Raw genomic sequence first — 15,400 nt, 5'->3', positions numbered from 1 at the left:
TGAGAACACACGTTTACCACCACACCGTTTGCTTTGTATCCATGAAACATTTAAAGACGATTTTCTTAGTCCTTGGTCCATTTTGCTCGAATGATTGTTTCCAGTTGGGTGCTTGCTATGGCGGCAGCTTCCAGAGGTCTCCTTTGTTTGCGCTGGCATGCTTGAGGAAAATGTTTTCAGACTGAGAATGGATGTTTGTTTTTCTTTTTAATTTTACATCGACAAAAAGGTAGTTTTGACTATGGTGTATAACAAGAAGCACGGATAGCAAAGCTGCATACTTAGATTAGACAAGGAGGTAGGGCAAAATGATCTCTTCTTCTGGGCTCAGCCGGCAAAATTGTTACATTTTGATTATGTGCAAGGAGTAAAAGGTCTTGCCTTGGAGTTGTTGTTTTTTTGCAGTTTTCACACTTAGCTAGACTGAAAAGGAATGTTAGAGGGGACATCCTTCTTTAAGTCCTTTGAGAAAAAAGTTGTCTTGAACTGAGTGACGATTGCAATACAGGACAAAGTCAGTTTACAGATGAGAAACAAAGAGGTTTGCTTTGCTTACCAGCTGTTGACTATGGGTTCTTGTAGGATAGAAGCTTGCATTTGGCTGCTGTTGCCTTTGGTATTGTCGTTGCATGCCATCGAATGGCTCTAGGAAGACGGGTCCATTTCCGGGTGAACTACATTGGAACATTTTGACAGTGACATTCGCCTAACACAGAAGTGACGAGTGGGAAGCACATTTGACTTTTAACTCAGGCTCCAGACCAGAGACGCAGCAACTTAACGTGACAGAAAACGTGTTCAACGAGATATTTCACTTGGCAACAATCATGAGGTCTTGTCTTCTTGGACTATTGATGCTCAGTGGTCAGGGTACAACTAATAGCTTTATTGGAGTAGGAAAAGCCAGACTTGCAGGTTTTAAAAATAACTCAATGTACAAAAGCACTGGGTAACTGTACTGTTGTATGAATAAGCTAAATACAGATAAAAAATAAAAAAAGACACAATTTAAACCTAAGCTTCACAGATTTAGACATGGTGGCTTGTTTGATAAACTGCTCCCACAACACGTTGAAGGGTGCACGAAGATTTAACATGTAGACTTCCATGTCCATTTTAGTATCTGCTGCGAGCCATGCCTCTGTCAGCTCGGTGGCCTCCACGGCTGCCACGCGGTCCTCCGCGGCTTGAGCCGTACGAATCGCGAGGAGGGTATCCTCTCTCAACCGGGGGTCCGGGGCCCCTCTCTTGCCTACCCATTCGCTCGCCTCTGGGAGGTGGATACGGGTCACTCCGACTGCTGTTGTAACTGTCACGGCCGCCATAGCCGTCTCGGGAACTGCTGCCATAGTCATCGTAACGACCGCTTCCGCCGCCCCCACCAAAGGACGGTGGCGGGCCCCGTGAAGGTGGGCCGCTGCGAGAGTTACCTGCAGGGTCAACGGGTCAGGTAATTGGAAAGGTTCAATTTGACAAATTGCTTTTGTTCTTGCAGCGTTTGGTGCTCATTCTTTGTCAATACATTGAATTGTGTGCCAAGCAATTCAACAGATGGCCATGTGTACATGTCCCATCTTTTGCTGGCGATGATGCTCTGAAATTCAACAATTTGTGGCAAATACCTAGGGCTGCTAAACATCCAGGTACATGGACTTGAGCAATGTTATCTGCTTCATCCTGTCATTGATTTCTGAGGCCACTTTTCCTTTTAGTGATCCAAGTTTGGTGGTTATTTGTGAAGGAAACTCCTTGAGGGAGAGCTTATTCTGTTCTGTGGACGCTTCCAAGGACTTTTGATGGTTCCTTATGGTAGTCAACACTGGCCATATTAGCTAATCTGCAAAATTGTTGAGGCACATTTATTTATTTTGAGGCAAATAGTGGTAATAGGATTTGGGATACCAATTCTTGAACTAATTCTGAAAACTGAGCATAACACTTTGACAAGTTGACTGAAAGGTAGTTTTCCCTTTGCTTCTTCTTTGTTGGGAGTGAAGGTTTGTTATTTTGCAGCTCCTCTTCAATCCTTTTTTGGGGCATTTTACCTGTGTGGAAATATCTTACCGTAACCATCAAAAGATTCTCGGTATGAGCCGCCTCCACCACCACTTGGGCGGTCCGTGTAGCTTCTGGAATCTCTGCCTCCACTATAGCCATCTCGGTCACTGCAAGAGGCACATTTGTTACTTGCTGGTAAAAATTTGGCGTTTGTACCAAGCTTTTACAGGTAAAAGCCAGTAAATTAGAATATTTTGAAAAACTTGATTTATTTCAGTAATTGCATTCAAAAGGTGTAACTTGTACATTATATTTATTCATTGCACACAGACTGATGCATTCAAATGTTTATTTCATTTAATTTTGATGATTTGAAGTGGCAACAAATGAAAATCCAAAATTCCATGTGTCACAAAATTAGAATATTACTTAAGGCTAATACAAAAAAGGGGTTTTTAGAAATGTTGGCCAACTGAAAAGTATGAAAATGAAAAATATGAGCATGTACAATACTCAATACTTGGTTGGAGCTCCTTTTGCCTCAATTACTGCGTTAATGCGGCGTGGCATGGAGTCGATGAGTTTCTGGCACTGCTCAGGTGTTATGAGAGCCCAGGTTGCTCTGATAGTGGCCTTCAACTCTTCTGCGCTTTTGGGTCTGGCATTCTGCATCTTCCTTTTCACAATACCCCACAGATTTTCTATGGGGCTAAGGTCAGGGGAGTTGGCGGGCCAATTTAGAACAGAAATACCATGGTCCGTAAACCAGGCACGGGTAGATTTTGCGCTGTGTGCAGGCGCCAAGTCCTGTTGGAACTTGAAATCTCCATCTCCATAGAGCAGGTCAGCAGCAGGAAGCATGAAGTGCTCTAAAACTTGCTGGTAGACGGCTGCGTTGACCCTGGATCTCAGGAAACAGAGTGGACCGACACCAGCAGATGACATGGCACCCCAAACCATCACTGATGGTGGAAACTTTACACTAGACTTCAGGCAACGTGGATCCTGTGCCTCTCCTGTCTTCCTCCAGACTCTGGGACCTCGATTTCCAAAGGAAATGCAACATTTGCATGGTTGGGTGATGGTTTGGGGTGCCATGTCATCTGCTGGTGTCGGTCCACTCTGTTTCCTGAGATCCAGGGTCAACGCAGCCGTCTACCAGCAAGTTTTAGAGCACTTCATGCTTCCTGCTGCTGACCTGCTCTATGGAGATGGAGATTTCAAGTTCCAACAGGACTTGGCGCCTGCACACAGCGCAAAATAACTACCCGTGCCTGGTTTATGGACCATGGTATTTCTGTTCTAAATTGGCCCGCCAACTCCCCTGACCTTAGCCCCATAGAAAATCTGTGGGGTATTGTGAAAAGGAAGATGCAGAATGCCAGACCCAAAAACGCAGAAGAGTTGAAGGCCACTATCAGAGCAACCTGGGCTCTCATAACACCTGAGCAGTGCCAGAAACTCATCGACTCCATGCCACGCCGCATTAACGCAGTAATTGAGGCAAAAGGAGCTCCAACCAAGTATTGAGTATTGTACATGCTCATATTTTTCATTTTCATACTTTTCAGTTGGCCAACATTTCTAAAAAAATCCCTTTTTTGTATTAGCCTTACACAATATTCTAATTTTGTGACACACGGAATTTTGGATTTTCATTTGTTGCCACTTCAAATCATCAAAATTAAATGAAATAAACATTTGAATGCATCAGTCTGTGTGCAATGAATAAATATAATGTACAAGTTACACCTTTTGAATGCAATTACTGAAATAAATCAAGTTTTTCAAAATATTCTAATTTACTGGCTTTTACCTGTATATGCACTAAAACTCCTACCTGTAGCCTCTTGACATTGAGCCATAGTCATCTCTGGAACTGGGGTAGTCACGGTATGAATAATCTCTGGGAGGAGGTCCATAGTCCCGTGAATCTCTTGAGCTATACTCTCGGATCGAGTAGCTGTACAAAATATTTATAATTCAGGATAGTAATTTGTATCATACCAGTAACAGCAGGAGCAAATATTACTGTAGTAAAATATTTGATGGCCCTACCTGTCTTTTGAGCTGTAGTGGTCATCTCTGGGTGAAGGATAGTCATCCCTCCTGGACATCATGGAGTCTCTGCGAGGAGGTGGGCCATAGGGGTCCCTGTCCCTTGACATGGAGGCTGAAAAATCACCAGAAATGAAAATGTTGTCTAAAAAAATCATTTCAAAAAGGAAATTGTGTGTGGGTATGGAACGTACGTCTGCTCATTTTGGCTGGGGGACCTCCATTGCGCATAGGAGGTCCTCGCTTCATCCCTTTAAAGTAGGGTTCTCCACCGTCGTCATAGTAGTCTGCAAGCCCAGCAAATGCACTTACACATCAAGGGTAAGACCAAGGGAAATGTATCATTCTTTAATGGGAATCTCTTTTACCTCTAGATGGTGGGCCTCTCATTCCCCCCCTGGACCCACGCATTCCTCTAGGTGGACCACGACTGCGCATGGGTGGCCCTCGTCTACCCGCGGACTGAAACTGAGGTTTGGTTGCTTGCTCCACTTTAATAGACTTTCCATCAAGAGACTATGGAGGGAGATGGCAGAAACAAAATGACAACATACTAAAAATCTAGATGACTTTTTCTTATAGATGGCTTGTGTACGGTAAAAATGATGTACCTTTCCATTCATCTCCCGTGCCGCGTCCTTTGCATCGGATGGGTTCTCGTACGTCACAAAGGCAAAGCACCTCGACTTGTTAGTTTGATGGTCTTTCATCAAAATAACTGTAAAAAGGAAATGAAAGAACAGGTTACACAAATCACATGTTTCACATTCAAGTTTCACAAAGCAATAACACGTGTTGTTGCCAATCATCATTGTCGATATTTGTTACATAAACCTCAAAGCACTGCTTTTATAGAAAACTTTTTTCTCCCTTCTAACCACCAACAACAACATTGTTTGTGTATTCAAAATTGGCGTTTCGGGGTAGAAAACATAGTACAGAAGAGAACTATAATCAGTGTTGGCGCTAATAATCTTCATGTCCCAGAGACCCCATCAAGTCATAAAAATCACGTCCCACAAGAAATGTTTGGGGTCCCGCTTTTTTGTAGGCGTTTAGAAAACAAATTTTAAATGTATGCATTATCCTGTTATAGCTCACATTCTATATTGTTTTGGAAAAAGGTTGTCATAAACGTTAATTCGTTAAAAAAAAAATAAAAAAAAAAAAATGTTTATGCATATGTAAATGTATTCAGTTTTAAACATTCATTCACTTTCTCCTGTCCTTCATGGATCTAAACTTTACCGTTGCCTGTATTTTATTTTTTTAATGTTTTTATTTAATAAGATGTACCGGTAGGTTAATTTATTTCGGTATAAAAGTGTTTTGCTTGGGTCATGAAATGATGATAATGGTCTGCCGGGGCATATACGCATATGACAAATGGAATTGATTATTCTCACCTGTATGTAGATCATCAGTCCTTTAAAAAGTGCCAAATCTGCACTTTCATGGCAAATAATGCCAACAAACTTAGATTTTTGCAAGTTAGTTTCAATGTCATTTAATAGAGTGGCACTCTAGCATTTCATCTCTGGCTTTGTGATGGCCTTAAGCTGTGTGTTCCCCTTTAAGAATGGCGGTATGTGGGGTGAGTGAGTGGACAAGTTAGGAGAGGGAGCGCTAGCATGTTCAGGAGTGTTACTAGCATGGTGGATGTCCACTTGGCTTTGTGGAAAACATCAATAAAGAGTTGTAACAAATCGACCACCTTGTCATTCCGACCAAAGAGCGGAACTGTAGGGAGCCAAATTGGAGGGTGTGTCTTGGTGCCTGGTGAGGCTGGATCTTTGAACATCAGTGTGATCAAAGCGATAATTGGTAAAAAAAAAAAAGGAGAAAAAGAAAACCCACGTCCGGGGCACGCGTGGACTTCCGGAATTTCGCGTCCTTTCTGATTTCGGGCTACAGTACTCTGGAATGCCCTCCCGGTAACAGTTAGAGATGCTACCTCAGTAGAAGCATTTAAGTCCTGTCTTAAAACTTATTTGTATACTCTAGCCTTTAAATAGACCCCCCTTTTAGACCAGTTGATCTGCCGTTTCTTTTCTGCTCTGCCCCCCCTCTCCTTCGTGGGGGGGAGGGGGAGGATCAGAAACGAAACGGCAGATCAACTGGTCTAAAAGGGGGGTCTATTTAAAGGCTTGGTGGCCACGGATGAAGCGCTGGCTGTCCAGGGTCGGGACCCAGGGTGGACCACTCATCTGTGCATCTGTCGGGGACGTCTCCGCTCGGGATGGTCTCCTTATGGACTAGACTCTCACTATTATTTTAGATCCACCATGGACTGGACTCTCACTATTATGTTAGATCCACTATGGACTGGACTCTCACTATTATGTTAGATCCACCATGGACTGGACTCTCACTATTATGTTAGACCCACTATGGACTGGACTCTCACTATTATGTTAGATCCACTATGGACTGGACTCTCACTATTATGTTAGATCCACCATGGACTGGACTCTCACTATTATGTTAGATCCACTCTGGACTGGACTCTCACTATTATGTTAGATCCACTCTGGACTGGACTCTCACACTATTATGTTAGATCCACTATGGACTGGACTCTCACACTACTATGTTAGATCCACTATGGACTGGACTCTCACTATTATGTTAGATCCACCATGGACTGGACTCTCACTATTATGTTAGATCCACTATGGACTGGACTCTCACACTGTTATGTTAGATCCACGCTTGACTGGACTCTCACTATTATGTTAGATCCACTATGGACTGGACTCTCACTATTAAGTTAGATCCATTATGGACTGGACTCTCACTATTATGTTAGATTCACTATGGACTGGACTCTCACTATTATGTTAGATCCACTATGGACTGGACTCTCACACTATTATGTTAGATCCACTCGACGTCCACTGCACTGGTCGCCCGGGAGGGGGGGTCCCACATTTACGGTCCCCTCCAAGGTTTCTCATTGTTATCCCATTGGGTTGAGTTTTTTTCCCTTGCCCTGATGTGGGATCTGAGCCGAGGATGTCGTTGTGGCTTGTGCAGCCCTTTGAGACACTCGTATACCTGCCAACTTTTGAAATCAGAAAAACCTAGTAGCCAGGGTCCAAGGGCCGCAGGCCCCGGTAGGTCCAGGACAAAGTCCTGGTGGAGGGTTCAGGGCTTCGCCCCCCGACGCAAAATAATTATTAGCATTCAGACAGGTTAAAATGTTGCTAAAACCATCACTTTTCTATCAGTCACAGTGACTTTTCAAAACAAAAATATTACAGCAAAAATCATATGGGTTGATTGACATGTTTATTCTGTAAGCTAACTTCAATAGTTTGAAATTATTTTGACAGTTAATGCCAGTTATCCTGTCAACCTTTCACAAGACTTCAATTAGTTAATTGAAAGTATAAACAGTATAAACAATTTTTACAGTAAACAAATGGTAAAACAGTACTAAACAATTCCATTAAAAAAAAATTGGTGTCATTATTAACTTTCTGTCCAAGCTTGTATAATCTACTGCCTTGTTCAATTGTAAAAAATATTCTGTGCCTAAAATTCACATTTCTATCACAATTATCATACTGTAAACATGGTAAGCTAACTTCATTAACATTAATAGTCCTGTCAATAGCATGGAATTACAATTCAAATGTAGTTTTTTTGTAAGTCTTTCAAAAGAATTCAAAATATGAAAAATGAATGAAAATTAATTTAAGCCATCAGACACTTGAAAAGTGGCAAATCACATCTCTAATGTAATCATTTTAACTTTTCAACAGAAATAGCACTGCAAAAATATTAAGGACATACTTCTGTATTTTGGTAGTTATGCTGTCAACATTTAACAAGATTTCTTCAACTTGGACTTGAAAGCATAAATAGTATAAACACTTTTAACAGTATAACAGTACTAAACAATTCCAATAGATAACATTGGTGTCATTACCTTTTTGTGGCTAAAATCCAAATTTATTCTATCAGATTGATCATACTGCAAAAATGATATGGTAACTTTATGATAAGTTTACTTGAAGTGGCATAAAACACTGAAAGTGATTGTTCCTATAACCCCTTTGTTTTAAATGTTTTATGCCACATCAAGTTGTCAAAGACGTGCTGTGAAATACAGCCGACAGGATTGCGCACCAAACACGAAGCAAGGCCAAAGCGCATGCATGGTGCAGGAGAACAAAGGACTTCTTTCATTTAAGGTTTGTGATAAACCATCAAACTCATTCGTTAAAAGGACTCTATAGTAATATAAAGTGAGTTTTTCTGGACATTATCATGCAAGAAAAGTTTATTTTTGGGACCGCGATCACCGCGTAATGATTTTTAAAGGTTGCATTACAAACATTTAACTGTCCCATGTGATCAGCCAGTGCGATTGGAAGTCCATGCTCAATTAATGCCTCCGTAAATAATACTTCGGCATTTATCACATCCAAAGAATCTGTTTGGGCGACGAAAAACGTTGAAAGTTTTCCACTTGTATCGGTAGCAACGGCATTAGACTTGTGTTTTTTTGTCCCAACGTGGTCTTTTACATCGCTAATTCCTCCGTGTCCGATCGAAAAATCTTGTCTGCACAAGGTGCAATTCGCGTAGTTTTCACCCTTTTTTTTTAAATTAATGAAAAAACGTATTTTTTATCACTGCAACCGTAACCCGGAATAGGTTGATGAAAACCGTACTAATTACGGGAAAACCGTAGTTGGCAGGTATGCACTCGTGATTTAGGGCTATAGGCGAGGGCGGACCTACGTCACTTCCGCCTGCCAATCCCCTAGCAACGCGGTCGCCATATTGAATTCGTTGAAAACAAACCAGCTCACAGCGAACACAGCATTGACAGAAAAGGCATTTAACGAGGTTTCACAGCATTTTAAACTGTTCTAAATGGCGTATGATTATGTAAATAGTCTTTCCAGTGAGGCTAGGTTAAGATACAAGTTAAAATGTTCTGTAGTTGGATTAAACGACTGCCCTTACCGCTTTCCAGCAGATACGTGGACTGATAATCCTACACAATGGCCGGACATGGAATTTGGAAATCTTTATGTCTACCTCACAAGCGCACCAGGTCGGTTGTTAGCTTCGGTTGTTATATAACGAATAAATCACATAAAAATTGTTAAATCACCCAAGGTATGTTGATAAATGATAATAAGGATGACACGGTGGCTACCAGTATCTGTATATTTATTATATCTGTAGAGAGCTCATTCAAATTCAGTTCAGTATTACGATTTATTATTTGCTGAATTACTGGAAATAGCCTTTATACCGTATGTTATTGTTGTGCAACAACAACAACTTCAGCTGTCGAACGTTATTCAGTAAAAATTCAACAGGTTCAACATTAGCATGGACGGTATAGCCAAGTTGTGGTTAAGAAGGTGGATTTTTGTTCCTTATATTTACCAGAAACGAAGTGATCCTAACACACGACCCGGGATTTTGGGGGACTCCAGTGAGAACCGTCCTCGTTTTCCCGGTGTAAAGCTGCGAGCCATTTGTCTCGTCTCTGTGGGCTTTTAGCACGCTTTGGCAGAACAAAATACGACCTTTGTTTTCCCTGTTTCCAGTTGTGGTTTGCACAACCAAAAACAACAGTTTTTTGGCATTTTGGAGGCAGAATGACGGGTTTAATCAGCGCAGGTCGACAGGTTAAAGAGTGATGGCGACGGTTTGTTTTCAACGCCAGTCAGGTTGCTATGGCTCGAAGAACCCGTATGTAGCTCAGTTGCCCGGATGTCGGCCTTGCCCCATATAAGTAAACATTGATTGATTACAATGCGTAAAAAGACACAAAAACTGCGTTAATGCCAACAATGTATAATAAACACAATACTCTGGTTAATGTGGAAAATAAATTTCTATTGATACATCTAGTTTTTGTCATCATACTGTAAAACAAAAACATGGCAAATGAGAAGCAAGTAACAAAATGGCTGTCTCTTCCATCCACGAACTATTCCACGTGCACTTCAGTCATCGTTTCTTTCCAGGACAAATGAATATTATGCAAGTGTAATTGATTTCTTTGTAAATATTATGGGTTCATATAGTGGAAAAATAGTAGGACTCTCACTATTATGTTAGATCCACTATGGACTGGACTCTCACTATTATGTTAGATCCACCATGGACTGGACTCTCACTATTATGTTAGATCCACTCTGGACTGGACTCTCACTATTATGTTAGATCCACTCTGGACTGGACTCTCACACTATTATGTTAGATCCACTATGGACTGGACTCTCACACTATTATGTTAGATCCACCATGGACTGGACTCTCACTATTATGTTAGATCCACTATGGACTGGACTCTCACTATTATGTTAGATCCACTATGGACTGGACTCTCACAATTATGTTAGATCCACCATGGACTGGACTCTCACTATTATGTTAGATCCACTCTGGACTGGACTCTCACTATTATGTTAGATCCACCATGGACTGGACTCTCACTATTATGTTAGATCCACTATGGACTGGACACTCACTATTATGTTAGATCCACCATGGACTGGACTCTCACTATTATGTTAGATCCACTCTGGACTGGACTCTCACACTATTATGTTAGATCCACTCTGGACTGGACTCTCACACTATTATGTTAGATCCACTATGGACTGGACTCTCACACTATTATGTTAGATCCACTATGGACTGGACTCTCACACTATTATGTTAGATCCACTATGGACTGGACTCTCACACTATTATGTTAGATCCACCATGGACTGGACTCTCACTATTATGTTAGATCCACCATGGACTGGACTCTCACTATTATGTTAGATCCACTATGGACTGGACTCTCACTATTATGTTAGATCCACCATGGACTGGACTCTCACTATTATGTTAGATCCACTCTGGACTGGACTCTCACTATTATGTTAGATCCACTCTGGACTGGACTCTCACACTATTATGTTAGATCCACTATGGACTGGACTCTCACACTATTATGTTAGATCCACTATGGACTGGACTCTCACACTGTTATGTTAGATCCACTATGGACTGGACTCTCACACTATTATGTTAGATCCACTATGGACTGGACTCTCACTATTATGTTAGGACTGGACTCTCACACTATTAACTAGATCCCCTATGGACTGGACTCTCACTATTATGTTAGATCCACTCTGGACTGGACTCTCACTATTATGTTAGATCCACTCTGGACTGGACTCTCACACTATTATGTTAGATCCACTATGGACTGGACTCTCACTATTATGTTAGATCCACCATGGACTGGACTCTCACTATTATGTTGGATCCACTCTGGACTGGACTCTCACTATTATGTTAGATCCACTCTGGACTGGACTCTCACACTATTATGTTAGATCCACTATGGACTGGACTCTCACACTGTTATGTTAGATCCACACTGGACTGGACTCTCACTATTATGTTAGATCCACTATGGACTGGACTCTCACTATTATGTTAGGACTGGACTCTCACACTATTAACTAGATCCACTATGGACTGGACTCTCACTATTAAGTTAGATCCACTATGGACTGGACTCTCACTATTAAGTTAGATCCACTATGGACTGGACTCTCCCTATTATGTTAGATCCACTATGGACTGGACTCTCACTATTAAGTTAGATCCACTATGGACTGGACTCTCACACTATTATGTTAGATCCACTCGACGTCCACTGCACCGGTCGCCCGGGAGGGGGGGTCCCACATTTACGGTCCCCTCCAAGGTTTCTCATTGTTATCCCCTTGCCCTGATGTGGGATCTGTACCGAGGATGTCGTTGTGGCTTCTGCAGCCCTTTGAGACACTAGTGATTTAGGGCTATATAAGTAAACATTGATAGATTTCAATGCGTAAAAAGACACAAAAACTGCGTTAATGCCAACAATGTATAATAAACACAATACTCTGGTTAACGTGGAAAATAAATTTCTATTGATACATCTAGTTTTTGTCATCATACTGTAAAACAGAAACATGGCAAATGAGAAGCAAGTAACAAAATGGCTGTCTCTTCCATCCACGAACTATTCCACGTGCACTTCAGTCATCGTTTCTTTCCAGGACAAATGAATATTATGCAAGTGTAATTGATTTCTTTGTAAATATTATGGGTTCATATAGTGGAAAAATAGTAGGACTCTCACTATTATGTTAGATCCACTATGGACTGGACTCTCACTATTATGTTAGATCCACCATGGACTGGACTCTCACTATTATGTTAGATCCACTCTGGACTGGACTCTCACTATTATGTTAGATCCACTCTGGACTGGACTCACACTATTATGTTAGATCCACTATGGACTGGACTCTCACGCTGTTATGTTAGATCCACTATAGACTGGACTCTCACACTATTATGTTAGATCCACCATGGACTGGACTCTCACTATTATGTTAGATCCACCCTGGACTGGACTCTCACACTATTAAGTTAGATCCACTATGGACTGGACTCTCACTATTATGTTAGATCCACTATGGACTGGACTCTCACTATTATGTTAGATCCACTATGGACTGGACTCTCACTATTATGTTAGATCCACTATGGACTGGACTCTCACACTATTATGTTAGATCCACCATGGACTGGACTCTCACTATTATGTTAGATCCACCATGGACTGGACTCTCACTATTATGTTAGATCCACCATGGACTGGACTCTCACTATTATGTTAGATCCACTCTGGACTGGACTCTCACTATTATGTTAGATCCACTCTGGACTGGACTCTCACACTATTATGTTAGATCCACTATGGACTGGACTCTCACACTATTATGTTAGATCCACTATGGACTGCACTCTCACACTGTTATGTTAGATCCACACTGGACTGGACTCTCACTATTATGTTAGATCCACTATGGACTGGACTCTCACTATTATGTTAGATCCACTATGGACTGGACTCTCACTATTATGTTAGATCCACTATGGACTGGACTCTCACTATTATGTTAGATCCACTATGGACTGGACTCTCACACTATTATGTTAGATCCACTCGACGTCCACTGCACCGGTCGCCCGGGAGGGGGTCCCACATTTACGGTCCCCTCCAAGGTTTCTCATTGTTATCCCCTTGCCCTGATGTGGGATCTGTACCGAGGATGTCGTTGTGGCTTCTGCAGCCCTTTGAGACACTCGTGATTTAGGGCTATATAAGTAAACATTGATTGATTACAATGCGTAAAAAGACACAAAAACTGCGTTAATGCCAACAATGTATAATAAACACAATACTCTGGTTAATGTGGAAAATAAATTTCTATTGATACATCTAGTTTTTGTCGTCATACTGTAAAACAAAAACATGGCAAATGAGAAGCAAGTAACAAAATGGCTGTCTCTTCCATCCATGAACTATTATTCCACGTGCACTTCAGTCGTCGTTTCTTTCCAGGACAAATTAATATTACGCAAGTGTAATTGATTTCTTTGTAAATATTATGGGTTCATATAGTGGGAAAAATAGTAGGGTTTTTTAAACTCACGTTCAGAAATCCTGCCATATTTGCCGAAGTACTGCTCGAGGGCCTTCTCCGTGGTCTCGATGTTCAGCCCGCCGATAAACAGCTTTCCCGGCCGGTCCGCTTCCGCCATGTTCGAGACAAATAAACCCCCCCTGAAAAAGAAGATTGAATGAATAAGTCAAGTGTCGTGGTGTAGAAAGAAGCAGTGTGCAGTATCGTGATGTTCTATCACCTACCTTCAGTTGTTCAATGCACAAAATGGCGATTACCGCGCTCTCCTACTTCGCAGCTCCTTTTTTTCCCCCCTCGACTTACGAATCGAAGCAGGCGATACGTTAACAATATGATACCTCCTCGACCACTTAGTGTAGATTAAAATGAAGCCAGAATGGATGTTTAACTGCGCCTAAGTAGTAGAAAGCGAACGTAGCCTTCACTCACCCTCGCGGAGGACAGCTCTTCACTGCTTGAAAATCCTTTCTTCTTTTGCTTCAAACATCGATGGCAAGCAAACACACGCAGACGCTGGATGTCGCCACCTATTGGTTAGGAGCAGAGGTGGGTAGAGTAGCCAGAAATTGTACTCAAGTAAGAGTACTGTTACTTTAGAGATTTATTACTCAAGTAAAAGTAATGAGTAGTCACCCAAATATTTACTTGAGTAAAAGTAAAAAGTATGTTGTGAAAAAACTACTCAAGTACTGAGTAACTGATGAGTAACATACACACACATATCATATATATATATATATATATATATATATACACACATACATTGATATATACAGTATATCATTTATATGTATTTATTTTGCCGTTTTTGTTTACATGTTAAAGGTGTTTTAATGAATATACATGCATGTTTAACACATTTCTTTCATGTTGACAAGAATATAAGTTGGTGTATTACCTGATTGTGATGACTTGCATTGATTGTAATCAGACAGTAATGCTGATAACGTCCTCGTTTTCAAATGGAGGAGAAAAAAAGTTCCTCCTTTCTGTCTAATACCACATGAAAGTGGTTGGTTTTTGGCATCTTATTTGTCCAGCTTCCATATTCGTTTTTATACACTTTACAAGAAATACATTGGCGGCAAACTCCGTAGCTTGCTAGCTTGTTTGCGCTGGCTTTCGGAGACTCTTATTTTGAAAGCGCAGGCGCGATGGAGCGGCACTTTTATTGTGAAGACAGGAACTGTGCAGTCAGTCTTTAGGCTTTTGACGGGATGTACGGTTAAAATAAAAAAAGGATCTTTTTTCCTTCACACTTTTGATTGATTGATTGGAACTTGTATTAGTAGATTGCACAGTACAGTACATATTCCGTACAATTGACCACTAAATGGTAACACCCGAATACGTTTTTCAACTTGTTTAAGTCAGGTCATGTGACCGCCTGGCTCTGTTTGATTGGTCCAACGTCACCAGTGACTGCATCTGATTGGTGGAACGGAGTGAACGTCACCAGTGACTGTATTTGTTGAAACGCAGGCACTATGAAGGTCTGTCTGACAGACCAAAACAAACAAAGCGTGCATTAACGGATCGATAAAAATTAGTAGCGAGTAGCGAGCTGAATGTAGATAAAAGTAGCGGAGTAAAAGTAGCGTTTCTTCTCTATAAATATACTCAAGTAAAAGTAAAAGTATGTTGCATTAAAACTACTCTTAGAAGTACAATTTATCCCAAAAGTTACTCAAGTAGATGTAACGGAGTAAATGTAGCCCGTTACTACCCACCTCTGATTATGAATACAATGAGTTGGGAAATTGTGTTAGATGTAAATATAAACGGAACAGGGACGTGCACATGATTATAGAGGGGCAGGGGCT

General features: G+C 41.2%; 1 protein-coding gene across 1 annotated transcript; it reads right to left on the bottom strand.

Moving 5' to 3' along the window:
- Positions 1-865: 865 nt before the first annotated feature.
- On the bottom strand, positions 866-14,062 carry rbmx (RNA binding motif protein X-linked). The gene is made up of 9 exons (XM_072912379.1): positions 13,803-14,062; positions 13,587-13,717; positions 4,668-4,774; positions 4,425-4,572; positions 4,251-4,343; positions 4,057-4,171; positions 3,839-3,961; positions 2,065-2,165; positions 866-1,430 (listed from the first exon to the last, which is right to left on the bottom strand). Exons 2-9 carry the CDS (start codon positions 13,693-13,695, stop codon positions 1,117-1,119), a joined length of 1,110 nt encoding a protein of 369 aa, XP_072768480.1. The 5' UTR covers positions 13,696-13,717; positions 13,803-14,062; the 3' UTR covers positions 866-1,116.
- Between the last annotated feature and the right edge of the window lie 1,338 nt (positions 14,063-15,400).

Source organism: Nerophis lumbriciformis, linkage group LG36 (genome assembly GCF_033978685.3).
Source record: "Nerophis lumbriciformis linkage group LG36, RoL_Nlum_v2.1, whole genome shotgun sequence".
Classification (NCBI taxonomy): domain Eukaryota; kingdom Metazoa; phylum Chordata; class Actinopteri; order Syngnathiformes; family Syngnathidae; genus Nerophis; species Nerophis lumbriciformis.
The sequence above is the reverse complement of the archived record's forward strand: the minus strand, read 5'-3'. Positions and strand labels throughout refer to the sequence as shown.

What these genes read in the sequence shown, in the direction of transcription:
- rbmx (XM_072912379.1), bottom strand. Translation starts at nt 13,695, where the DNA reads ATGGCGGAAGCGGACCGGCCGGGAAAGCTGTTTATCGGCGGGCTGAAC. An exon ending in ATATGGCAGGATTTCTGAAC is followed by an intron (nt 4,775 to 13,586) that starts GTGAGTTTAAAA and finishes TCCTTTTTACAG; the next exon opens with TTATTTTGATGAAAGACCAT. An exon ending in CACTACAGCTCAAAAGACAG is followed by an intron (nt 3,962 to 4,056) that starts GTAGGGCCATCA and finishes TATTTTGTACAG; the next exon opens with CTACTCGATCCGAGAGTATA.